General features: G+C 46.1%; 1 protein-coding gene across 9 annotated transcripts in view; it reads left to right on the plus strand.

Moving 5' to 3' along the window:
* The window catches only part of rock2a (rho-associated, coiled-coil containing protein kinase 2a), a 54773-nt gene extending 28942 nt beyond the window's left edge, over window positions 1-25831 (plus strand). The window contains exons 6-35 of one of the 9 annotated variants that reach the window (XM_066698288.1): window positions 619-766; window positions 1791-1929; window positions 4815-4906; window positions 6183-6342; window positions 6831-6894; window positions 7348-7359; window positions 7476-7564; window positions 7833-7881; window positions 8178-8313; window positions 8731-8822; window positions 9607-9853; window positions 10455-10561; window positions 10907-11066; window positions 11305-11465; window positions 12037-12221; window positions 12703-12772; window positions 12891-12994; window positions 13121-13307; window positions 14247-14340; window positions 14454-14548; window positions 14950-15141; window positions 15352-15520; window positions 16651-16845; window positions 17907-17977; window positions 18372-18460; window positions 18633-18711; window positions 19085-19352; window positions 19483-19696; window positions 20478-20529; window positions 24062-25831. In XM_066698288.1, the coding sequence (XP_066554385.1) occupies window positions 619-766; window positions 1791-1929; window positions 4815-4906; window positions 6183-6342; window positions 6831-6894; window positions 7348-7359; window positions 7476-7564; window positions 7833-7881; window positions 8178-8313; window positions 8731-8822; window positions 9607-9853; window positions 10455-10561; window positions 10907-11066; window positions 11305-11465; window positions 12037-12221; window positions 12703-12772; window positions 12891-12994; window positions 13121-13307; window positions 14247-14340; window positions 14454-14548; window positions 14950-15141; window positions 15352-15520; window positions 16651-16845; window positions 17907-17977; window positions 18372-18460; window positions 18633-18711; window positions 19085-19352; window positions 19483-19696; window positions 20478-20511 (3702 nt within the window). In that variant the 3' untranslated portion in view covers window positions 20512-20529; window positions 24062-25831. Of the gene's footprint in view, window positions 1-618; window positions 767-1790; window positions 1930-4814; window positions 4907-6182; window positions 6343-6830; window positions 6895-7347; window positions 7360-7475; window positions 7565-7832; window positions 7882-8177; window positions 8314-8730; window positions 8823-9606; window positions 9854-10454; window positions 10562-10906; window positions 11067-11304; window positions 11466-12036; window positions 12222-12702; window positions 12773-12890; window positions 12995-13120; window positions 13308-14246; window positions 14341-14453; window positions 14549-14949; window positions 15142-15351; window positions 15521-16650; window positions 16846-17906; window positions 17978-18371; window positions 18461-18632; window positions 18712-19084; window positions 19353-19482; window positions 19697-20477; window positions 20530-21130 lie in introns of all 9 variants that reach the window. The other 8 variants (XM_066698261.1, XM_066698270.1, XM_066698254.1 and 5 more) reach the window with 8 other exon arrangements.
* The last annotated feature ends 166 nt before the right edge of the window (window positions 25832-25997 follow it).

The following is a 25997-nucleotide window of genomic DNA, read 5'->3' on the forward strand; positions in this document are numbered from 1 at the left end:
TGAGGGACGGAGAGAGACGGAGGCGTACGGGGAGAGAGAGAGAGAGAGAGAGAGAGAGAGAGAGACGGACGGACGGACGGACGGACGGACGGATGGAGAGAGCGAGGATTAAACATCCTTCCCAGAGAATCGAATGACCACGAACACTGCTTCAGTGCAGCTGCTTGTGTTGCACCACCCCCTGGTGGCCATGATGTGCATTGCTGTTTTAGCCTGTGCTGCCAGCTTTTCTCTCCCCCCTCAGTTAGTGAAACACAATTACCATCCTGGTCTGCACATGGCATAGCCTCATAGGCAGTCAGCAGATGTTCGGTCTACATATGCACGGGCCAGGGCTGGACCTTCGATTCTATTGGCTGAGCAGTTCTGAGCCACTTCAGAGTCTACCAACTGGGTACAATCCCGCCGACTAAACCAGGTGGTGTTTGAAGGAAAGGAAATGAGCACAGTGTCTCCAGGCGCTAGTGTCAGAGGACAAATCGTGTGCACAAAAGTGTCCTTGTTGTTGAGATGCTCAGCGACTCCTGATCAGAGCACGGTTGCAGGCCTGAAGTCTGACAATAGGTTCGCAGTGAGGTGTGTGGTAGGGTGCCAGGACTGACCGCTCTCTCGACCCAGCAGACGGGCATGGTGCGCTGCGACACAGCCGTGGGAACGCCTGACTACATCTCCCCAGAGGTGCTGAAGTCCCAGGGAGGTGATGGCTACTATGGGCGCGAGTGTGACTGGTGGTCGGTGGGTGTCTTCATCTTCGAGATGCTGGTTGGTGAGTTGATGGATTTTTGTTTTTTGTTTGTTTGTGTTGACTTAACAGGACAAGTGAAATCCAGTTTTAAGTTTATTTCTTGTGCTCTTAAACCAGCGGGGCTCTCACTGCCGTCTTGCTGACCTCAGGAATTGGGAAACTAGCACAGTCACTATAATTAATAGTTTATAAGAACTTGTGTGTTTGAATGGAACAGAGAAATCTCAGATACTCTACTTATACTCACCCCTACTATCATGTTAAAACTTTTTAAACTTAAGCATCACCTTCACCACAGTCACGGTTACTGTAAACACCCCCGAGAGGCTCTTCTGTGCTTCGTGGGGACGTTCTGGATGGCAGAAGAGACTACCTGTAAAGGGCGTGGGATTTGTCCACCCCACAGCAGATAGGTTCAGTGGCACTGTGCCATAATGGAAAGACAAGAACATTTTTATCAGGCATTATTTACACCTTTTATTGAGTCCCGTTGCAATGCAATAACTACATAAAACATTTGTATTCCTCATCTTTATCGGTTTTACATTTTTTATATGATAGTCGCCGATTACCTCCTGTTAATCATTAATAAATTAACATTATAAACACTAGGTGTAATATAAATAAAATAATTCTGCCTGATCTACCCTCTGTATGCATTAAGGATGTAACTGCACTGTTTTGTACTTGTTTTAGATTTTGTATTTTGTTTCTTTTCCTTCCCTTTAATAGTTGGTTATGCCGTAATCATGTAACAAAGGTTAGACAATGAGAACAGCTGCTCTTGGCCACCAGCTCATGCAGTTTTATCACTGATATCTCATTGATCCAAACATTTCATGCAGCTGTTTTTTCAAGGATGCTGGTTGGTCTATCTGCCTCCTTCAGTGACATGGCTGGGTAACTTGTTCTAGGCTCCTACAGCCCTCTGCATGAAAGACTAGAAACACTTTATGTATAGTCTTTCATTCATGATGTGATGCATCAAATGTGAAAACGGCAGTGCTTACTTCCTCAGGTTAATCGATTTCATTTCTTACGGCAGGCGATACACCGTTCTATGCGGACTCGCTGGTGGGAACGTACAGTAAGATCATGGACCACAAGAACTCGCTCAACTTCCCAGACGACGTGGAAATCTCCAAGGATGCCAAGAATCTCATCTGTGCCTTCCTAACAGACAGGTGGGTCAGCTGCAGAAACATTGCAAAGCTATTTTTATTTGTTGGTCTTTTGTTGGTTTTGGGTCTTCTCGGCATGGAGACACTTTGCAGCTCGCTGTCACCGCAGGGTCTGTTACCATCCTCAGAACAGTTCTGCTCCAGGGAGATGCTCCTCTGTGACCCTCTAGGGATGTAAATCACACTTTAAATGCCTTTCACTTTCACCACCTCTACTGATAAAGAGTGCAAAGTGTCCCTGTCAAATAGCAGAGAAAATCATGAGCATGTTCGATTGAGCTGAAGTGTTAAGATGGTGTGACCAGAACCTCACCTGGGTGGATACGGTCCTCATAAAGGTGCTTTGAAGGGCGTTTCCATGGCAGTTGAACCCGAGTCTGTTAAGCCCTCGGCAGCACAAGAGTGCCTTTCTTAGTCCCCTCGGTGGGCCTGAATCGGCCACTCTTGCGACAGCCCTCTGGGAGCATGCTTCTCGCCTCCTTACCCTGTGTGGTCTTTCTCCAAGCTCTGGCGTCCCCCCAGTGAGAGGAAAAACTAAAAAAACTAACAAGCAGAAGAAAAACACTTAAACAAATATGCCTTGCTTACGCAGTTGAAGCGAGAGAAAAGCAGCCGTGCGTCCAGCACTCGCTGTTTGTTAGTGTTATTTTACACCCCCCCTGCCATCGCCTCGCCGGCTGCATCCCGGTCACAGGCTGAGCATTGTAGGGTGCGCTGGGACGGTCACAGAGGCCCAGTGTCTGCAGGGTCGCTCCGAGGCCTCTGGGTTGGCCAGGATTTGTATTTGCAGCCTCCAGAGAGACGGCTATCTGACACTGTGGCATTGGCCTAATGGGTTGAGGTCGGGGGATTGTTTTCAGAAGCCTGGGTCCGGGGAGCAGCCAGTGTGTTTCCGTACTGTTGCGCAACACTTGTAAATATTCCCCAGTCCCATCCAGCGAGGCCTCTCCTGTTGCAGTGCAGGTTTAACAAAGAAAACAATTGATTTACACTCTTTCTTTCTTGCTGTTGTTTTCAGTTTTTTATGTTTAGTACACTGTTTTGTGTCTTCAGCATGTTGTAATACAGTGATTGGTACTGCGCAGAATAGTTTGAAACCCTGGAAGGCCAAAGTGAAAGCCTACAAGGAAGCATTATTCTGGTTTGTGTTGTGGAAGGAGCAGTGATTTCTTCACAGTGGGCAGGAATGTCATTTACAGCGCTCTTGTGCATACTGCTCTTCTCCAGGAAATGAGGGGGTGTTTGTAATGGCATTTGTGTGGCTCTTATGGGGAGCTTGGTATACAGATTTAACTGCTTGTTTATTTTTAAGGTTTCAGCTTTACAGCCAAATCTCATGGATTCACATCCTGCTGTTTTTTAGCACCAGGCTAGATGAGTAGAGGGCAAGACTGTAATATAAAGAAGCATAAGAAACCAAGCCAGCAAATAATTTGGAAATGTTTAACGTTATAGCGTATAGGAAACTCAGAAGCTACAAACACAATGCAAAGTTGTGTTACAGACTCTGGACAATGAAAGCTGAAATTGTATAGCTTGCAATAATGATTCAAGAATCTTACGCGGCAATGCCAGGATGTTGGAATTGTGACTCTGATGTAGAGAGGTGTGGGGCAGGTAGAGAGATGGATATACAGGGAGATAAAGAGACAGAATGACAGGGGAGAGGGAGGGGGAGAGGGTGAGGGCAAGGGCACTAGTTAATCTTTTTCGGTGCAGAGACTACATGATGAATGGCCTGTTCCTGAGGAAATGCCATTCATGAAAGAGCTCCCTGTAGTTGGCTGCAAAGCCCGCCGCAGCCTGGAGAGAGGGAGGGAGAGCAGAGCAGAAGAGAGTTGAGGCTCAGTGCGAGCCCGTCTCCCTCGTGCGGACACTTCCTGTTTACACTAGCCGCCCTGCTCGGGGGAGTTCATGTAAAACAGATGCTCTCTTCACATGCACAAGCTGGCCATTCAGACACCGTGGGTGGGGGGGAGGGGCACTGCGTGGTGTGGGACGCTGGCATGCATCCCGGCCCCTTTATCCTCGTCACCATCGTCAGCATAGTCTGATTCTCATGCCCGTTTCGCTGTTATCATCTAAGACAGAGTCAGGAAAGGTACACCCCCTCTCTCAACATAAACACTCTCGTTGTATACCCTGTCCCGTCCAGACGCACCCCCCGAGTTGCACTGCCGAGTGTGCGAAGGGAAACGCGATCTGCTGCGACTTGTGAGGCTCCAGCAGTCTGAGGAGGATAGCCTCTTCTGTAGGCGCACTGGCTAACTACTACAACATCTTGAACTCTACAACTGCCCCCCCCACCCCCCTCCCCTGAATCGTGCCCTGCAGCACTCATATGTTTTCGGCCACTCTCTCCTGCTTGCAGCTGATGTCTTGGCTCGCAGTGGGAGAGGGAGAGCTCCCTCCCTGTCTCAGTTTCAGCTGGAATAAAGCTCTCGCCACACGTGGCAGCAACTCCAGCTCAACAATTTAAAAAAAAAAAAATCCCCTGAGCTGTTTTTTATTTTTTTAAAGCCCCTGTAAAGCAAGGGGAGTAGAAAACAGAGGGGAGAAAGAATAAGGAGGAGGAGGTGGAAAAAAGGTGGCTGAGGAAGGGGGGAGAGCGAGAAGAGAGAAACAGTTTGCTGGGACCAAGGCAGTCCTCGTCTCCGAGGTCTGGAGGGGTAACATCAGCACATTCCTGCAAACAGGCGTGTTATTGTCAACCTCCTTTCTATATCCATCTCTCTATATATATCTCTGTGCTCTTGAGTTTTGCGGTGTGGTGTTCAGTTAGCAGAGCTGTGTGGAGCTGCCGGAGAGGTCTGCGTGTGAAGGTGTAGGGCAGGGGGGTGGCTCTGCCGATGTGCTGCTCTTTCTGACGGTCCTGTTGCTATGTACAGGGAGGTGAGGTTGGGGCGCAGCGGCGTGGAGGAAATTAAACGGCACCCTTTCTTCAAGAACGACCAGTGGACCTTCGAGACCATTCGTGAAAGTAAGTCACTGCCTCACCTTTCAGCCCCCTGGCATATGTATTTTATAGTGTTAGTTTAATTGTAACTTTACGAGTCTGTGAAGTGCTGTTGGGTGTGTGTGTGTGTATATATCTATATATATATATATATATATATATAGAACAAATGTAGAACAAGCATGAGAGATTTTCATATTTTGTTCTTTAAAGTTGAGATTGCCTTGCCAGATGTTTTTTTTTTTTTTTCTTTCTAAATCGGCTTTCCCCAAAATATCCTGTGGTTTGTTAGTTATTCTTGACAGTAGGTTAGCTCTAGTAAACTTTTTTTCCCCCTCTCTCTTTTTCCACCCAAGTCTGAACTGTATTTGCAATGATCTCTGTACCTAAAGAGAGGCCGATGCACTTCAAAGCTGCTTGTGAGACGATGCACGCCAGTGCGCTCAGCAGGCACCGTGCAGCTCTTGCTAATGAGAACATGCTGCATGGCGAGCTATAATGACAGAGCCAAGTGGGAGAAGATTGCTGGGTATAAACTTTTCAATCTCTGATCCCTCCGTTAACTGTAGCGAAGGCCCTCTGCCTGCATCTTATCACAGGTCTTTATGAGCCTGTCTAACCTGTGTATCCCAGGCTGCATGGCTGCATTTCAGCCAGCTTGGGAATATGGGGCTGGACTGAACTCAGTGGATGTTTTTTTTAGCTTTCAGCTTTGTTTTTCTCTGGACACTACAGTCTTTCTCTGACGCTGTGCTTCTTGGGGACATGGGAACATGCCAACATTGCTGCACTACGTCTCGCTCATTTCTAGAGGAGGAGAGGGGAGTGGGCAGTACCATTTATGGGACCAGTGAGAGAGACTGGTATAGGGCACTACACAGGAACACAAAGGAGGGTCTTTGATTTATTCAGTGTCTCAAATGTTCAAGCCATATTGAAGGAATTGAAGGCCAAACCCTGTTTCTGGAGGCCCACAATCCTGCAGGGTTTATGACCCGCTCACATGGGTCATATTGGCTGATGAAGCCTGATAATTGAAGTTGGCAAAGAGGTTTGGATGAACAGGTTTGGACAGACACCACAGGTCTCCAGTACCAGGGTTGGCCAACCCAGGTAGAGAGGATAAACTCCTTTGTGCTGTGATGGTTACACTTAGGAGGAGAAATGCAACATTCATCAGTATTAGGGATGAAGACAAATGTATTAAATACAGGCACATCTAAAATTACCCACATTGAGAAAATGGTCAATAAAGTCACTTGTAAAGGAGTAATTGAGCCGTCTCTCTACCTGCCCGCAGCCGTTGCCCCCGTGGTGCCCGAGCTGAGCAGCGACATCGACACCAGTAACTTCGATGACATCGAAGATGATAAGGGCGATGCGGAGACCTTCCCAGTGCCCAAAGCCTTCGTAGGCAACCAGCTGCCTTTTGTGGGCTTCACCTACTTCAAGGAAGATCAGTAAGTACAGCTCCGCCCTCTCTACTCCTTCCCCCGTCAGACGGACCCACATTGTGTTCTGTGACGAACATAATGGCACAGTCCAAATTAATCTGTTTGCAGTCGACCAGAATAAAACATAGCAGCACCGAATCACCTCGGCTTCATCTGAATATTTGGTCAAATATTGCCTGGCATAAGGGTCAATTACAAGATAATTTTTATAGACAAAAATATCCCTCGTCCGATTTAAAGTGAGCATGTGACCCCTGCAGAGAGAACAAAGCAAAAACAAACTAAAGAAAGTATTTGTTGGGGGGGGTTAGGTTGGGAATCCAGGCCCAGAATTGAGTGTGCGTGTGTGTGAATGGGAGGCTGAATGGAGCGGCCTCTTTATCCAGTGAAGGGGTCTGTGGAGATTAAGGTTTTTAAGGGGCACTGAAAAATATTTGCTGTGGTTGGCACGGGCTTCCAGGGTTTGAAATAAGAGCCGTTTCTTCTCCCCTCAGGTTGCTAGGCGACTCAAACCCGTCCGCTGTGGAGAATGAGCATCAGGCTGCAGTCAAAGGGGAGGTGAGCACCTTGAGCTCGGTAGCAAGATAGTCTAATGTAGGCTGGGTAAGAAGCGCATGACGCTGCCCATGCTGTGTTTAGGCCCGCTGAAGGAATTTCGGCTGTTTTCAGCTGGTGGCGTCCTCTCTCTGTCGGGGGACGTTGCTTGAGGTTGTTGGACTGTCCACCTGGAGGCCCAGACACACCAGTAACAAAACAAAAGTTTTGTTACTGGTGTGTCTGGGCCTCGAGGTGAACAGTCCAACAACTTTAATGGCTGTGCAGTTCCACACTCGCACGGGCAGCAAGAAAGGCTTTACCACTACTGACTTTGAGAAATCTTCCTCACTTCCATAAAGAAGATATGGTCCTGATCTCTTCATGCGGGTTGAATAGGCTGTGCTGATGTGTTCCTGTTTTCATCTAGTAGTGAAGCCTAATTAATGCCCTTTTCTTCTTTCCTTCCTTCCTTAGGACAATAAAGTGGTGAGTATTTTTCATTTGCGATTAAACAAAAATCTATATTCTCTGATGCTAAATTTTACTATTTGGAGAAGGGTGTTGTATGAGGATGGGTGACAGTGTGTTTTGCCATGTGACAGCTGATCCAACTGCAGAAGAAGCTCCATCAGCTGGAAGAGCAGCTCAATAATGAAATGCAAGCCAAGGACGAACTGGAGCACAAGTGCAGGTAGATGTTTATAACTATACAGCTCCTCCTCTTCTTCTTTTCTCTCCTCCTCCTGATATCCTGGCAGTTCTGCAGAATGAAACCTTGTAGTCAAACTTCCCACCTGATAGGAATCATTGGCATGTTTGAATAACATCACAATGCTATTCCTGCAGTTCTTAACGGTGTGGCTCTGGGCTGAAGCTGTCCAGCTTTACCATCTCTGCCTCTTTGAGATCTCATGATTGATTTGAGTTCATGTTCATCACTGTTTTTGTTTCTTTGTCAGAACTGCCAACACCCGTCTTGAAAGAGTTTCCAAAGACCTGGATGAAGAGGTGACACATTTGATGTTTCGTAAATCCTAATGCTCAAACACACTGTTTTGTAATGACAGTCTACTGTGCTATATCCACTGCACTGCACTATAGTGAAAAGGGATCAATTCCACTTGTAGTGCAAAGGCATAATGTTAAGTATTATCTACAGTAGGGGGTTGCTGCTCATCTTTTATGGACCTGTGGTGAATTAAACACAAATGTGCAGAATGTAACCCTATGGTCTTGTATTTTCTTGATGTCATAGTAAGTTTTCCTTCTTAATTTTTATTCTTCTGGATGGGTAAACATTTTAGATCAACTTGAGGAAAAACCTGGAGTCCAGTCTGAGGCAGCTGGAGCGGGAGCAGGCGCTGCTGCAGCACAAGAACGTGGAGAACCAGAGGAAGGCTGAGAACGAGGCGGACAAGAAACGCTGTCTGGAGAATGAAGGTACAGCCTAGCCAGGCTTGTGTGGCACTGTGTGCTTCACACTAGGGTGCGACTGTGGATGCATTTACAAATATCCAAGTGGAAGTCGCACTGAGATAAAGAGACCTTGTGTGTGCAGGGCCTAGCTAAGAAAGGACAGAACAGGAAGGACAGCACCTTTAAACTCCCTTAAAGCATGCACCTTTTTGTTTTGTTTGTTTTCTTCAGGTGGGTGGGAGGAAATTCTTGCAAAAGGCCATTAAAACACTCTTCAGAAAATATTATAATTTTTGCATTCGGGAGGTTTCCGTCCTTGACTCAAGAGCCTTCTAAAGCATGTTAAGCAAAGTTGCCATCCCTGTGCAGTATTTCTGTCATGTGCACCTGTTTACCTGTTTGTGTGTTTGTTTTAAATCGCTCCTCAACCTGTTTCATCAGTGAATACCCTGAGGGATCAGCTTGAGGATGTGAAGAAGAGGAATCAGAACTCTCAGATCTCCAACGAGAAGGTCCTACAGCTGCAGAGACAGGTGGGGGTCCTCAGGGCTGGGCGTTCTCTCCAAATTGGTGGAACCGACTTCTGTCGGAAAATCACGGCGTCACATTTTGGCGTTTTTTAAATGTATTTATTTAGCAGAAGCTGTTAATGTAAAATAACTACCATGGGTGCCCATTCATACAGTTTCCGTTTTTTATTGTTATTTACCAGAGCACTCTGGGTAGCGTGTCTTTGCTGAAGAGTCCAGGACCCTGAGCACTCATCCTTTTCACCATGTTTACATGCTGTACAGACTTGTCCTAGAGTTAATCATGCATTATAACGAGAATTATTATAATGTCGAAGTGTAGGGTTAATTAAATAATAAAACAAAGCTTTCGTAATTCGATTCAGCTATGCATGTAGTCACCAATCTTTTTTTTTTTTTCTTGTCAGGATAAAAATATACCGAATGAGTCAGTTCAGTCGCATGGGAAAATGTTGTATTAATTAGGCCAAGATCTAATTGAAGGCAGGATCTCCAGACTGTGTGTGAGGAGCGAGAGACCCAGTCCAAAGAGGCTCCTGAGCCACCGGCTGCTGTAGCTTGGGATTTTTTCTTTTGGATATTTGGACTCATTAAAATAAATAAAAAGCCAGTATCCCTTCCTTTCTGCGCTGTATTGGCGCTGGCGCAGCATCCTCAATTGTAATTGTAACAGATACGCAAAAGTTGTGGGCAAGTCCAGGGCACAGACCGCAAGCAGTGGTGTGTGCCAAGTTTTATTTGTATCCAATTTCTTAACGTCACCTTCCCCCCTATTTGATCCTCCCAGCTGGACGAGGCGAACACTCTGCTCCGCACGGAGTCGGATGCGGCCGCCCGGCTGCGTAAGACACAGACAGAGATGACCAAGCAGATGCAGCAGCTGGAGTCCAACAGCCGCGAGCTGCAGGACAAGTGCTGCCTTCTGGAGAACGCCCGGCTCAAGCTGGAGAAGGACTTCCTGTCTCTGCAGTCCGCTCTAGAGTCCGAGAAGAGGGACCGCAGCCAGGGCTCTGAGGTCATCTCCGACCTGCAAGGTATCACAGCCAGTCCAGCACACACATGCCCCTCTGTTCCTCTCTTCTCCTGCCCCCCAGGGTCCCTCTTCTCTCCTCCCCCATTCCCACTCTCCTGCCTCCAGCCCAATACCTCATTTTTTTGGTTTTTATTTTTCCGTTTTAAACACAAATCTGATACTTTTGTGGACTCAGTCTTTAGTCATATTTTGGATTTCCTGGGGGATATAGTTGTGCTTCTGTGGATGTTTCCTATTAGAGAAAAGGTTTTATGACTCAAAAGTATATTCTGTCTTTGTTTGACTCTGGAGGAAGGAGGCAGGTCAGACTGCTCTGATGGGTTACTGTATCGGCCGCAGAAACTACGCATAGCGTGGGCAGAGTGCAGGGTTAGGCTTGTTCATCGCTCACTTGACTTTTAAATGGTAACCTCTGCTGAGTGGAGTGGTCAGCTGAACTACTGCCCAGCTGCCCCAGTGAGCAGGTGACAATTAAACTGATGGATGGATGTCCTGTGAGACAACGTTTTACGTTTAAGTTTTTTTGGATGATTTGAGAGTGTTTTCTGTTGGTCACTGCCAGTGAAAGGGCTCTGACACATGTGGTTTGTGTGCTCTCACAGGGCGGATCTCCGGCCTGGAGGAAGAGCTCCGCCACGTGAAGAGCCTCCTGTCAAGAGTGGAGACGGAGAAGAGACAGCTGCATGAGAAGCTGACGGACTTGGAGAAGGTGAGGCTTGGCTGCCAGGAGAACCGGCCGTGAGCTGAGCTATAGAGGCAGCTGTACCTACGCTTTGTCTTTTGACCTCCATTGGCGGGAATCAGTCGCCTGTCTTAAAGTAGGACGGATCAGCTGTCATCCACTCCAAGATTAGTTTTCAAACATCTGAGTGTGACAGCTGCCTTCAAATGTGATTGAATACTCTGTCCAATGAAATACAAATGTATCAATATCTACCTGCCTACCGATAGAATTGGAATTGAATCAAGAGTTCTACCAATCTTCTCTCTCGCTCACTCTTTCCCTGTGTTTTTATATTCCCCTCCTGCTGACCTGTCGTTTTCCCGCCCACAGGAGAAGAGCAACATCGAGATTGACATGACCTACAAGCTGAAAGTGCTGCAGCAGAGCCTGGAGCAGGAGGAGGCCGAGCACAAGGCTACCAAAGCGCGGCTTGCCGACAAAAACAAGATCTACGAGTCCATCGAGGAGGCCAAGTCCGAAGCCATGAAAGGTGAGACAATGCGCAGCTCAGCGGAGGACCCCCGCTGCTGCCTGAGCCATCGCACAGGGCTCTGGTGTTGCACCCTACCTGCCCCGCTATACACAACGAATGTATATTGTTTGAACAAATCCCAACACCTGTTCTGAACCAAGCCTTGTTTGAATACGAAAGACTGGCTGCTCTGGGTCAACCCAGTAACGGCGACCGTGTGTGTGTGTGTGTGTGTGTGTGTGTGTGTGTCCTGCAGAGATGGAGAAGAAGCTGCAAGAGGAGAGGGCATCCAAGATGAAGGTGGAGAACATGCTGCTGGAGGTGGAGAAGCAGTGCTCCATGCTGGACTGCGACCTCAAACAGTCCCACCAGAAACTGGATGAGCTGCGCCGTCACAAGGAGAATCTCAACGAGGAGGTATGGACCGGACCGTGCTGGGCTGGTGGTGTTTGTTCTGCTTTACTGGACTGGACTACAGTATTGTCAGCTGTACAGCTGACTCCACTGTGCTATACCATACAGTACTGTAGTAGACTGGACAATACTGTACTATACTCTAGTAGAGCTTGTTACATGACCAGTCTGAACCATCCTGTGCTGATGCACACAGAGACTTAAGGCAGCAGGCAGGTCAGCCACACTGATCTCTACAGGTCAGATTGCAGTTTGGAAAACCTTCCAGTCTTTCACACGAGGTCCTGTGAATTATTTTATTTTTCCTCTCTCCTTCACTGCCTTGGACACATTTTGCGATGTTTTTCTATTTAGGGCATGCCTCGTCCTGCCACGAGGGAAACACATGAGATTCCACAGGGTCGCTGGTTTTAATTAACTGGGAGAAGCAGTTAAAATGATTAAAGTATCGGCCTAATAAAAAGCACATAAAAAAAGGTCTTTGTTTCTTTGGCACGTGAAGTCTGTCTGTGTCTTCTTAATCAGGAAATGGGCTTGTTTTTTCTGGTCTCCTCCCCCGCCACCCTCTTTTCAGGTGAAGAATCTGAGCCTGAAGATCGAACAGGAGACGCAGAAGAGGAGTCTCACGCAGAACGACCTGAAGATCCAGAGCCAGCAGGTGAACTCCCTGAGGATGTCCGAGAAGCAGCTGAAGCAGGAGATCAATCATCTCCTGGAGATCAAGCAGACGCTGGAGAAGCAGAACAGTGAGCTCCGCAAGTAAGGAGCGTTTCTTATGTTAATATTCATAAAGTGGAAATTCCAACTGCAGTTTTCTTTTTCTTTTTTTTTTTTTTAGCTGTAGACAGGAATAGAAATAACTTTTTTTCCTTTTTGAAAAATTCCCGGCTGTTTTTTAGTTTTGTGTTCTAACTGGACTGTGGAGTGGCTGTGTGTGCCAGACCTTATAGCCTTGCCCTGTACACTTGACCTGCCTTGTTTCGAATCACTCCTATTAGGGTATTAGATTACATTATTACCTTTGATTTGTGTTTCTTCAGTCGGTGACTAATCCAACTCCATCTCTTCTACCTCACAAGGAGAGGAAAAACTAACAAAATAAAAGGGAATTATTTTAACTGCAGGAGAGAGTGCATGTTCCTTCCAGCATGTGGCAATTAAATGTCCCAGGCATGTTGTCTGAGATGAAGGGCTGGGTTCAGGTGTCACAGTACCAGCCTGCCTCTCTCTCTGTTTCTAGGGAACGTCAGGACGCCGACGGGCAGATGAAGGAACTCCAGGATCAGCTCGAAGCAGAGCAGTATTTTTCGGTACACTTTCCCCCTCTCTCGAATTTTCTTCAGCTTCTGATGTTCCCTCCCTTCTGTCTGAAGGCACTGTTGAGCAGGCTGTGGTGCTGAGCTGTGTTGTATTGCCTGTGTCTTGCAGACCCTGTATAAGACGCAGGTACGGGAGCTCAAGGAAGAATACGAAGAGAAGAACAAACTGTGCAAAGATATGCAGCAGAAACTGCAAGAGCTCCAGGATGAGAGGTAACCACGACGAACAGTTTGAACTGAACTGTTGTATTATTTCTGGGTTTGATTCAGTGTCAGAGAATGGACTCTGTCTCTCTCTCTGTGGCGGTGTGTATGACCCTTTGTGTGTGACCTCCTCAGGGACTCACTGGCTGCCCAGCTGGAGATCACACTGACCAAGGCGGACTCTGAGCAGCTGGCGCGCTCCATAGCCGAGGAGCAGTACTCCGACCTGGAGAAGGAGAAGATCATGAAGGAGCTGGAGATCAAGGAGATGATGGCCAGGCACAAGCAGGAGCTGGCGGAGAAGGACGCCACCATAGGATCGGTGAGGGAGCAGGCCGCTTCTGTGTTGTTGTGCTGGCCGAGATTTGTAGAGAATTATATATGGGATATGAAGTCAACCGTTAGATTTGACATCTCTAGTCATATCACTTAGAGACTTCACTTCCCATAATCCATTGCAGAATAGATCTGTCTGGCATGAGTGTCTGAGAGAGATTTGGCAGTGGTGGAGAAATTACGGTAGGTAATTTTGTGTAGAAATCTATTGGTTAACTACCTAGTGGCTTATGCCCTGTTTGCCAAACATAAGCAGCGCGACAAAGGGGAGTGATTGTTGTTGTTGTTGCTTGATTTGTAAAATGGCTGAAAGAATGTTTAAAATTTGTTTTTAACAACTGAATCTTTGCTAATAGTTTTCACATTGTGGTTACTTCCGTCTTCCATTCATAATTCAAAGTGTCTGTATGTATGGCATTAACAGGCAGTGAGTTGAGTCATTTTGAAACTCTAGTGATTGACAGGCATGGATAACTGCTGTCCTGCACTGGGTAACGCACTGTACAGGTTGTTCTATACTGAGAGGAAACCAGCATTGTTTTATTGTTAACCAGTATTGGCTCTGGGATCACTGGAATAGACCGCTGTACAGAGCCATGCACTGCCCATGAGTATCACTGGCTCAGATCTGGGCAAAGATATGCCGATTAAAACATCCCGCTGTCTGTGCCTGTCACACAGAATGGAGTATGAGATGGTGCAGCAGCCACTCTAGATCAGAACAATGATGCTTTTGACACTTTTCAGTGGATTCCATGAAAAATGTAACGAGACCGTTCACTGAGTGCGTCACTGCACATTCTGTATGCTTCCACAAAGGTGTGAGGAAGAGGCTGTGTTTATTTATTTTGAGTTTTCACTCGCAACTGCTTTTTCTATTCCTCTCTTTATTTCATTGTCATTCTTGTTCTTTCTCTGTCTGTAGCTGGAGGAAGCAAACAGGACGTTAACCAGCGATGTGGCGAATCTGGCCAATGAGAAGGAAGAGATAAACAACAAGATGAAAGAAGTCCAGGAACGTGAGTGGGCCTTTCTTTCAGTGACTTTTAAAATTATTTTTATTTGTCTGTTTGTGTTCATTTTATTTCCTTCAAAGTAAACTAAACCTGAGCCCACTGTTTTTCTGAGACAGAACTACAGCAGTCTATGGAGGAAGAGCAGGCCATGGCAATGACCAAGGCTCAGTTTGAGAAGCAGCTGCAGAGCGAGAGGACACTAAAGACACAGGTGCCCACTGCTGTTTATTACTCCATGAGGACCGGCAAGCTCAGCCTGTTTACTGGGCCTAACATTGAGGACAGGGAAAGAGTCCAAAGCCTGTGGTTTAGGCTTTAAATACTAATCATAGAGGAGTATTCCTGTAAAAAGCAAATATCTGTAAAGCTAACGATTGTGGTCTGCTATTGTAGACCTAAAATGTATCAATTCCTGAGAGAGGACATTAACAACAGATTAGACCTGTTGATTGGTTTCTGTGAGGAGCTGTGACAGAGGTTTGGAGGCTTTACTGTGAGTTTCATCAAAACAAAAATCAGACCTTAGAAGTCACAGTCTAATCAAAGACTCTGTGTCCCCGCTGTGTCCGTGTCCCTCTGACTGTGTCCGTTTCCTCTCTCTGTGTCCCGCAGGCCGTCAACAAGCTGGCGGAGATCATGAACCGCAAAGAGGTGCGGGGCGGGGGCAGCCGGCGTGGGAACGACACAGACGTACGCAGGAAGGAGAAGGAGAACCGCAAGCTGCAACTGGAGCTGCGCTCTGAGAGGGAGAAGCTGAACAGCACCATCATCAAGTACCAGCGGGAGATCAACGACATGCAGGCGGTAAGGAGGCTGGCAGGGACGGAGAGCCAGGACATGCAGGCGATTGTTAGCCTGTTTTGATTAACTTTAGATCCCAGCAGAGGCAGACCTTGGTGTTGTGCTTTCAAATAGGAACAGGCAGTTTATTTTTCAAACCCCTAACAGAGGCCATTACACTGCCTTGTTGTGCCTGTGTGTTTATAATGTGGTCGTGACTGTTTCTGTCCCCAGCTGATCGCCGATGAGAGCCAGGTGCGCATCGAGCTGCAGATGGCCCTGGACAGTAAGGAGAGCGACATCGAGCAGCTCCGCTCGCTGCTCAACTCCATGAACGCTCACAGCCTGGACACCAGCAGCATCGGCAGCGGGCCGGACTTCGACACAGACGAGTCCTTCCCCGGTAACACCGCCTGCCCCGGCCTCCCCTCTCTCTCGTCTCACCATTTTCAATATGTTTTTGGTTTTGTTGTTTTCCTGGAGGGTATACCGAATCCTGATGTTGTCCTTCACTGTGGGTCGCAAATTATAAACTTGTAGCAATTGTGATTTTATTATTATTGTTGGAATGTTGCCTCCAACAATAAAAGAAACTGCTTTGGGTACAAGTGTGTCATTTGCGATTCAAAGGTCAGAGTTTCCATTCTGTCTGGGCCCTTTGTTGTGTGTTTTGTTGTAGGGCATCGCACACAGCTTTTAATCATGTATTTAATATTTGTATTATTCTGTTTTATTTATTAACGCACCTCTTTGGGTTCTTGCCTGACAAGACAGAGAGAGAAAGAACACGCAAAGCTTTCCCACATGGCTTTCACATTAGTTTTAATTTTGCTGTTTAGTTTGGCGTGTGATGCACAGAGCCTTGTTTTCATTTGGTTTTGCTAATTTTGACGATGCAGAAAATGTTGAAAGCTTTTGTGGTTCCTCTGTTTAAAGCTTCATCTCTACCCTCACTTTTTTGTTTTTTATCGATGCAGATAAAAAAAATGCTCCCCATCTTTTGAAATGGGAATTGGGTGGGTTTGTTTTGTGTAGTAATTTTTGCGTTGACCTGTATTGGCTGACTGTGATTCTTAGATCATTAAGTTACTGCAGCTCTAAGAATGAGCATGATGTGCCGACTGCCCTTCTCTCGTTTGGATCTCTCCTCAGAGCTTATGCTTCGTCCCTGGCTTGACTTGTGCCTATTTCAGTTTGCTTCACAAGATGGGGAGCACATTTTTCTCTGAGGCAGAAACTTAGTCAACGTAATGGAATTCACACGTTAAGCTCTCCTGGTGAACGTCCTAATCCAGGCCTGCAGCTCCAGCACCAGTCCTCTCGCCGCTCTGGAGTGTTTCAAGTCTCCCCCAGCTTTCAGCTTTTTAATACATTTTTTTTGCCACTGCCAAGTTTCTGCCTGAGCTGTTTCATTTAATCTTCTATTCTCCTCTCCCGAGATCAGTATCTACCTGTGCATTACTTTCCCTTTTCGTTTTTTTTTGTTTTGTTTTCTTCTCTCCCTTTCCACCCCCCCGTGCTGTTGCCCTGCAGTGCGCATCACTCAGACCCACACCTCCGAATCCATGTCCTTCACCTACAAGCGCACCTCCGCCTCTGTCAGCATTGGCACTAGGCCCTCCCGATCCTTCGTGCATTTAGACTCCGACTCCGACTCTGATGCGGAGGAAGATGCAGAGCCCGAACAGGAAGCTCTGACCTATGACCCGGATGAGCTTGAGAGCACAGGTGACCTGCATGGACAGAGAGTGAAGGGGGAGAGCCAGGAACAGCCACCCCACCCAGCCTGGCCTCTTTTCTCCCCCAAACACTGCTAACACTTTTGGAGCTCTGCGCCACACTAACCCTTCCCCTGCCGGGCGCGTGCCAGTCTGCTCTAACAGTGTGATGGGAGTGCCCTGAGCGGGGTTCACTAGCACTGGTTGCATGACGGCCCTGTTTCGTTTATCGTTCAGCTGGTTTGAAAATTTAAAGTCAGTCGCCTTTGCTTGTAGTAGACGGAGTGAAATGGAGTTCAAATTGTGAATGACCTGTAAATAAATTTATGAAGCCGGGTTTGTCAAACTGGAGATGAATGTGTGTAGCCAGTAGTTTTGTCCTCCAGTTTTGAAATGGACGATTTCACAGCTGATTCTTATTGGGGCGGAACTGGTCTTTTCAGTGACTGCAGTGGCTTTAAAGTGTTTTTTTTAAGGATCTAAGAAGGAATGAGACAATCCCATGTATCTGTAAAGTGGCTGTGCTGTAGAGGACTAAAATGCATGCAAGATCAACACTTTTGTGTGTTTTCTGTATTTGCTTGCTGGTAAGAGAGAGTGACAGCACTGTGTTTTTGGACCAGTTCACACTCACTCTAGTCTTGTCCCTGCACAATATTGCAATTCACACTTGTTGGCACCTTTTCGGGAAATGCACACTTGCTGCTTAGTGTGTGCAAAAATCCTCTTGGCACCTGGTGATGGTGTGTTACAGCCTTCTGCATTTGGAGGGACGGGCGGCCATGCTGGCTCCGTCCCTGGTTGTCTGAGCTTACAGAAGTGCAAGCTGAGCCCTTGACCTCTGACCCTCAGGAAACCTCACCAGCTTTTTAGGAGAATAAACAGTAAACATGGCATACAGAGTGTAGTGCTGGGGTTCTGTGGTGTGTACGCTTGTTGTGTTTCGGTGTTTGTATCGAGGGAAATGAGGGACAGCTCCCTCCCTTGTGCGAGGTTGTACAGCACCAGTAACTGGACCTGTACGTCCCGGAACACAATACTGATCTCATTTCTTCTCACCCCGCGCTGCAGAAACCCGTCTGGAAGGCTGGCTATCATTACCAGTGAGGAACAACACCAAGAGGTTCGGGTGGGAGAAAAAGGTGAGAGGAATCGCACTGCTATGACAGGTCACCGAGCATTGTTACATATATACACGTATAAACAGTCCGTGCTCTATTCCCCTATTAGTATCTGACCACTGCACCACGCTGTGAAACTCAGCTTTTGACAGTGAAGACTGTGCCTGACGTCTGGGGCACTCTCTCTCTCTACCCTATGGGGTGAAGGTTAAAACGGGGTGTGGGTGACATGCTGAGATTGAGCGAACCAAATTACACAGGATCCGATAAGCAGTTGTAGTGTAGGGTTTATACAGTAATTTATTTGTCACTGAAGTGCAGCTCAGTACAGGTTTTAAAGATCTCTTTAGCTGTACAGCAAGACTGCAATAATGTCTTATTGTTGCCTTTCTTTGTTTTCCTTCCTCCTTAATAGTATGTTGTGGTGAGCAGTAAGAAGATCCTGTTCTACAACACCGAGCAGGACAAGGAGCACTCTAACCCCTACATGGTGCTAGATATCGAGTGAGTAGGAAGCTTCCCTACTGTCTCGGCGCTCTCCCAGCAGCCTCTGGGCATCTGTGCTGTGATGGTTTTCATCCGTGTTTTCCAAGTGTATATTGCAAATGCCTGTTCTTTCAGCTGCCCTTAAAGGGGAAAAGCGTTCATTATCATAAACGTCACCTTTTCCTCCCAGCAAACTGTTCCACGTCAGGCCGGTCACCCAGACGGATGTGTACAGAGCCGATGCTAAAGAGATTCCCAGGATATTCCAGGTAGGCCGATTTCATTTCAGTGAACAGCAAGCACAACCCCCAGCGAATAAACAGTCAAAACCTTTTTCAGTCGGCTTTATTTTCTTGTTGTTCCATTCTTGTTGATTTAGTGAATGTGCACATACAATATTGTCTGAATATTGCTGGCGCTGGACTAATGCCTCACTGACGTGTTTTCCTGAACTGACCTCGAATTTATGCTGCAGTTCTGAAATATGACCGGGCTTGTGGTCAACAAAACATTTAACCAAGATGGAGAGATTAGGATTTGGGTTTCTGGTCCTGAGTTAGCCAGGGAAGAGCTGAATCTGTCGAACGGCGAGCTCATACGTGCGTGTACGTTTATTTTGACGCTGTTTTTTTTTAAATGCAGATCCTGTACGCCAACGAGGGAGAGAGCAAGAAGGATCAAGAGTTCCCCGTGGAGCCACTGCCCATCGGGGAGAAGTCCAGTTACATCTGCCACAAGGGCCATGAGTTCATCCCCACGCTGTACCACTTCCCCACGGGCTGCGAGGCCTGCACCAAGCCCCTGTGGAACGTGTTCAAGCCACCCCCTGCCCTGGAGTGCCGCCGCTGCCACATCAAGTGTCACAAGGACCACATGGACAGGAAGGAGGAGGTCATAGCGCCATGCAAGGGTGAGAGGGAGGGAGAGAGAGGGGTGTAAATGGGATTTTAAAATGTTCTGTACAATTGCTTGGTTGTGTAATATTGGAAACTTGATGAAGTCCCTTTGTTGCTCTCTCCCTCTACTCCCCTCTCCTGCAGTGAACTACGACATCTCAACGGCGAAGAACCTGCTCCTGCTGGCTATATCCCAAGAGGAGCAGCAGAAGTGGGTGAGTCGGCTGGTGAAGAAAATCCCCAAGAAGCCGCCGGCGCCGGATCACTTCGCCCGCTCCTCCCCCAGGGCCTCCATGATGGTGCAGCCCAACCAGTCCATGCGGCGGCCCAGCAGGCAGCTCCCCCCCAACAAACCCAGGTAAGCACCCCCACAGGGCAGCCGCATCTCCCCGCACCCTCTCCTCAGTCTGGGCAGTAGAGTTGAACCTCTACCCAGGGAGAAGTGGGCATTTCTCACCAGCTGCTGCCCAACGCAGATCAAACGAGCAGTCGCTCCCTCTCAGCTGCCAGATGGAGAGCAAGTCCTGGTGTCCGTAGCGTTTTTGAGTGTTTCATCTTGGTTATCCAGTTTTTATTTATTTCTGTAACTGGAAAAACACTGGTTCTTTTTAGGGGGTTTGTTTGTTTGTTTTTTACCTCAACTATAAGATAGTCTTCAAACTAATTTCCCAGCTCATCTGAAGTATTCATGCAGTTTACTTATTTTCAGAAGTTAGTTCTTGCCAGACAACCCCAGTAGACTCATTAGTAAATGGAGTTGATTGTGGCCTAGACTTGCTACACTGAGGGAGCGATGACCCGGACCCTTTTTACTATGTGCAATGAGCCAAGGAGATGCTTCAGGGGCGGCATTTGGGTTGGAGGAGGAAGACAAAGCAGGGAATGCTGGGAAAGTCTGTTTGACCAGACACTGATGCTTGGGAAGGCATAAGTCAGGCATGAGATTGGGGTCGTCCTCTTCCCGGACTTCAGTTTAAAACTCCATTTAAGAGAGGAGACTAACATTCCATTTGACCTTCATTGCCAGAGCCCCTCTCATTAACTTCCTCCACAAGATTTCACCCTTTTCTCAGATCTAGAACCTAACCACATTTCCACATTTTTGTTGTTGTTTTGTTCTTTTCTGCTAACTCCTGTAGCACTGGTCCCATGCTTCGAATCATCCTTCACTGACTTTATAAATGTCTTGCAGTAAGTAGTAGGGTGCTCCATTTCTCCTTCCTTCAGATTGGCATGCCAGCACTAGTACTAACACCACTCTGCATGGTGCCAGGGAGACCGCAACACACACCTGCGTTTCACTCTCCAGCAGGCAGTCCAAACTCATGTCATGGCTGACTTATCCACTTTAGATCCATAAACCTTATCCCTTTTTCCTCAAGGCCTGCAGTTATATCGATATTATCTCTGCCGCTGTGGGAGCTGCGGTGCCCGAGAGACACTCGTGTAAATACAGCGCAGGGGCTGCCAGGGTTTTGTCTTCGTTTTCCCAGGCAGTGTGAATTCGGCACAAGACTCCCGAGGAAGTGATCACTATATGTTAATTAGGCTTTGCTTCAGCAGAAAACCAAAAAAAAAGATCTCCCAGATTCAGTCAAGTGAGGAATCTTTTTTTTTTTTTTTATATATATATGTATATATATATATATATATATATATATATATATATGTATATATATGTATATATATATGTATATATATATATATATATATATGTATATATATATATATATATATATATGTAGTATGTTGTTTTTGGTGAATGGCTCTCCGCTCCACCTTCCTGTTACAGATTGCTAGATTTGACGCTTAAAGACTGGGACTGGTCGTTTGATGATGTTGATGATGACGATGTTTTTGATTTCTGAAGAAGTGAGAAAGGGTAACTGGGTGCTGTGCAGATGCCTGACCGGGTGCGGTGGTGTTTGAGACAGCATGCTCCTCTCACAGGTGCCTGAACATTTCAGCATGAGGGATAAGAAACCGGAAAAAACAAAAGTAAATTTAAAAATGACCGGTAAGCATTGTTTATTTTAGGGCACACTTTTTCAATGATAGCCATTACATTTCTGGTCCTAGTGCGATTTCCACACTTCCAACACTGAACACTGGAGGGAGCTGTAGATGCTGACACTTTCAGGCACCACGTTTGTATTCTTAACAAGGAAATTAGAGCTTAATTAGTTACATCTGTGGCATTTCTCTCTCCCACTGTTCTTTCGGCTGTTTGATCTTGATAAGCCACTTTTTAATGTGCTGACCACTAGCGAGCTGTCGAGGCCTGCCAGTGTGTTGCCAGCGCTGCTCCAGGTCATTGGCTAACCTGCATATTGGCAATGGTGGCATCAGCCTTCTGCCAGCTGCAGTGCATTTAGTCAAGTGTGGACGCTCATGTGCCAGGTCTCCAGGTGTGGGTTATATATGTATTTAGTTTGCCAAGGCCAGTTGCACATGCTGTCAAGGTGAGCTCTGGAGCCTCACAGGCCGAGCTGCCTGACAGACCTGTCCAGTCCTGCCTGTGAGTGGACTGCAGTGGCTTATGTGTCATGTCCAGGTACACAACCATCAGTCCAATTCATAAATAAATACACTTCCCGTCATTTGTGTCAAGGTAAGTAAAGGTAAAACTGAGAAGCTGTACATCTCTCTTCCTCACGATGCCGATGTGATGCAAAGCTTTACTGCTTTATAGCTGTGTCCTCCAGTCCCAAGGCTCAGGGGTTGCAGGCCAGTAGTGTCACTCATAGGCACCTATACCATAGGGCAAAATGGGCAAATTTAATGTAGTGGTAGCAAATCTATCTCTTTGCCCCCCCTCATATTTTTTGTTACCGATAACTACAAAAATACATTTGAAAACGACATCATGATTATGCAAAAGAAACACAGTTGTAACTAACGTAATTGTGTGATAAATGCTACCAATAGCAATAGAATGACTCGATAAGTCGCATTTTACAGAATGACATATTGGATATGAAGTCAGCATTTAGATTTCATGTCTCTAGTCCTCTCACTTAGAAACTTCAGTTCCCATAATCCATTGCAGAATTGATCTGTCTGGCATGGATTCTCTGAGAGAGATTTCTGTCAGTGGGTTGTCATTTTGAGCAGGGGCGAGTCTAGAGGTGGGGCCTGGGGTGGCCATAACCCCCCCTGAAATGTGGCTGCCCCCCCAAATCGCGATTGAAACGGAAGTGCGTCGTCAGCACCCCCTGCTATTATGATCGAAACACCGTCTTGAACGAAACTCCACCCCATTAAAAGCGTTCAGGACATGCCTCTGATTTTGACCTTCTAGTGATGGAAAGGCAGTGATAAATACAGTCCTGCACTGGATAACGCACTGTACAGGTTGTTCGATAGAGTGGAAACCAGCATTGTTTTAATAACCAGCATTGGTATTTGAGAATAAACAAACTACATGATTCGGTGTCTCAGACAGCATGTTAATTTAGCTACATACCATATATGCATGGACACTGAATTGATAGCAATGCATTTGACTCTTTAAAAGTGCTGGGTGTGCGACCACAGCAAATAGTGTAGAATTGCAGGGAATTGGCGTTAAAATAGCTTTTTTTTTCTCTATGGGGGAGGAACCCACTGCCTGCTTAAGTTTGGATTCTGCCCCACCCCACTTTCAAACAAAGTTAGGCATCCATGGTGTCTGTCACAGGTTCACTGACATGCTGTTTATTGCTCATCACAGCCCCCCCCGGCCCGGAGCTCCCACGGATTAAACAGGAAGACTCCAGTGCCAGAAATCTTATATCTCTCTCTCTGAAATATATATATTAGTGTTTGTGTATATAAATATTGTACATTTTTTGTTTTGTCATTTTAAATGTGAAGGTTTGCAATAAAACATGCAACACAGCACCACGTAAGGGCGTGGAATTGAGTTTTGTACTTTGCAGGTGCATGGTTTGTGTGTGTGTGTGTGTGTGTGTGTGTGTGTGAGTGTGAGTGTGTGTATAAACGCCGTTCGCTGCATGTGAAAGAGCAGTAACTGCCTGGGAGTGTGCACTCGGGAGTGTGCTGGGCTTCGGTGTGAGAACACGACCTGCATGTTTACAGTAGTGGCTGACCACTACTTGGGGCTGATGAGATTTTGTGTGCGTTTAAAAAGCTTTGCTGTGTAGTGATGTCCAAAATTGCATAGAGAGCAAGATCATTCTGCTCACAGCGTTCCCGTCAGATACAAAGGGGATGCATTATTGTTCACAGCCTTTTGTGCATCCCTTAGATATCCCAACATTTAAAAACAGTAAAATCATGTTTTTTTCTGCAAAATACTAAAGTGTACTGTTACTTTTAGCTATGAGTTTTCACTCAAATGAACACTGCTATATTCCTTACACTAGAGTTCTGTAAAAAAAAAAAAGTATTAAGTAAAACTAAGTTCCTTCGTACAGGGTGCACTTGCTTACTCAAAACCATCAGATCTCCTGTCAGTGCCTTTCTCTTGCCAGGGAGGGTGATTTGATTTTGAGTTTCAAGACAACTTGTATGATTCTAGGAGAGTCATGGAAATGTTCACACCACACGGGGCCTATTTACCTTGAATGAACAAATACTGCTGCTGCTACTACACAACAAGAAAGGGCTTCATCCTCCAATGGAGGTGGCCTCCAGGAGGCCCCCCTGCCCCCGAATGATGGATGAGAACGCCAGTGTGTGGCACCAGAAAACTAACTGTCTTCTCTCTCTGTTTTTCCAGCTAACTGTCTTTATATGGAAATGCAGTCACTTACAAGGTGGTGGGCGTCTCTGTCACACAAAGACTGAAAACACAACGTACATGGCGTATCCAAAAAAAAATGCACAAGTGCTTTGTATACATCTACATACATGCCTACATATATATATATAAATGTTTCTATGTATATGTATGTATGTGTGCGACTGTGTGTGTACACATTATTATTTTAGAAAGACCTCTTCCTGTCATGGTTTACAGCACTTTCCTACAGTATAGAATACTAACCTCCAGACGAGAGGGACAGGGGAGCGGCAGGTGGGACGCGTCTGCCCTCTCCAGTGAGAACCTCAGGTGTGGGGGTGTGGTGCAGACCACTCTGGGGTAAATGAGGTGCATTGGTGACGCGATCATTTTGTATTTGGAACAAACAAAAAAAACATTCTACCGCGTCCAAACGGTCGCATCGAGCGTTTTAAGAAAAGGATGGCAATGGCAAAGAACTGCAAAATAGCCTGATGCAGGACATTCTCTCAAAACCAGAAGGGAGGATTAAAAAGAATATTGCGACTGGACGCCAAGAACAGCCTTCAAACCTCTGTGCACACGTGGACATGCAGTCAGCCAACCAACAGCCTGCAACACAATAAAGGAAGAGGGAAGAACTGCAAGTATTGAGCACCAAAACTGTATCATTTTCAAATTGTATTGTATTGTTTTGTTAAGTTTACTCCGTTAATGCAGCTATGCACTTAAGCGGAAGGCCTGGGTTTCCAGACGCAGGCTATACTGCACGCGCTCACACCTCTGCGGTTTCCAGCGGCTGCAGCACGTACAGCAGCGAGTCAGAGCTCACCTCCGCCAGGACGCAGACGGTGTGAAATCCAGGTTGCTGTTCACTTTCATGCAATGCCTTAATTCATACTTGACAAGTGCTTTGCCCTCTCCCAGAAAGTGATGTGTACTGGCGGTCGGACAATTGATGCAAAATGGAGTCAGTGCACTTTATTTTATTTTTATATATATATACATATATATATATATATATATAAAAATAATACATCACGGTTACATCTTCCTGTCATTGAATGTATACCTGCATAAACTTTTTTTTCTTTTGGAGACGATGGAGAAAATACTAAGCCGAGCATTGTAAGAAGGAAATTGTACATTTCATATCTAAATTATAATATAAAGGTGTGACTTTATTACTCAGCAGAGTCAATGAGAAAAACAATGTGTATTGGTTTGATCTTGCTCTCACTAAGTGCTGATTTGTATCTGGCCTTTGGTTTGTGTGTTCTAGAATGTTATTTTATTATGCCTAAGAAGAAAGAGAGAGAAGCATTTTGCGACTTATTTTTACTAAAAAAAAAAAAAAAAAAAAAAAAAAAAAGCAAAAAACAAATCACAGCACATATAAAATTCACCAGCTCTGAAATGTTTCACATCATCATACTGTAGATGCCTTTCAAAGTGTTTTGTATAAAGCTCTCCTGAATGCATACTGGAGCAATAGCTACAGCGAACGGTCCTGAACGTGTGCTGTGAGGACTTCCATTCTTCAGTAACAGCAGACTATCCGAATACTATAGTGCATGTGTGTGTGTGTGTGTGTGTGTATATACACACACACACGTACTATTGTACATGCCATCTTCATGTGTAATTTATATTGGCTTGACCACTTTATATTTAAAGAAATTGCTATGTTGAGAATGCATGTTTTCTTTAGCTGCAGTATGCTCCAAACAATGTAAACATATTCGACAATAAAATGATGTAGCCTTCTGCCTTTGTCCTTTGATTTTCTGCTCACGTTTTAATTTTATTATTATTAGTGAAGTACTAGAAATGTTGCTTCCATAATCTGACCACAGAGTTAAAATAAGTTTTCTTCTCAATTAAGTGTTTGTGGTTTGTAGGACAGTGTGGTCAACCCTCATGGCTCCCTAAA

Source organism: Amia ocellicauda, chromosome 1, assembly GCF_036373705.1.
Source record: "Amia ocellicauda isolate fAmiCal2 chromosome 1, fAmiCal2.hap1, whole genome shotgun sequence".
Taxonomy (NCBI): Eukaryota; Metazoa; Chordata; class Actinopteri; order Amiiformes; family Amiidae; genus Amia; species Amia ocellicauda.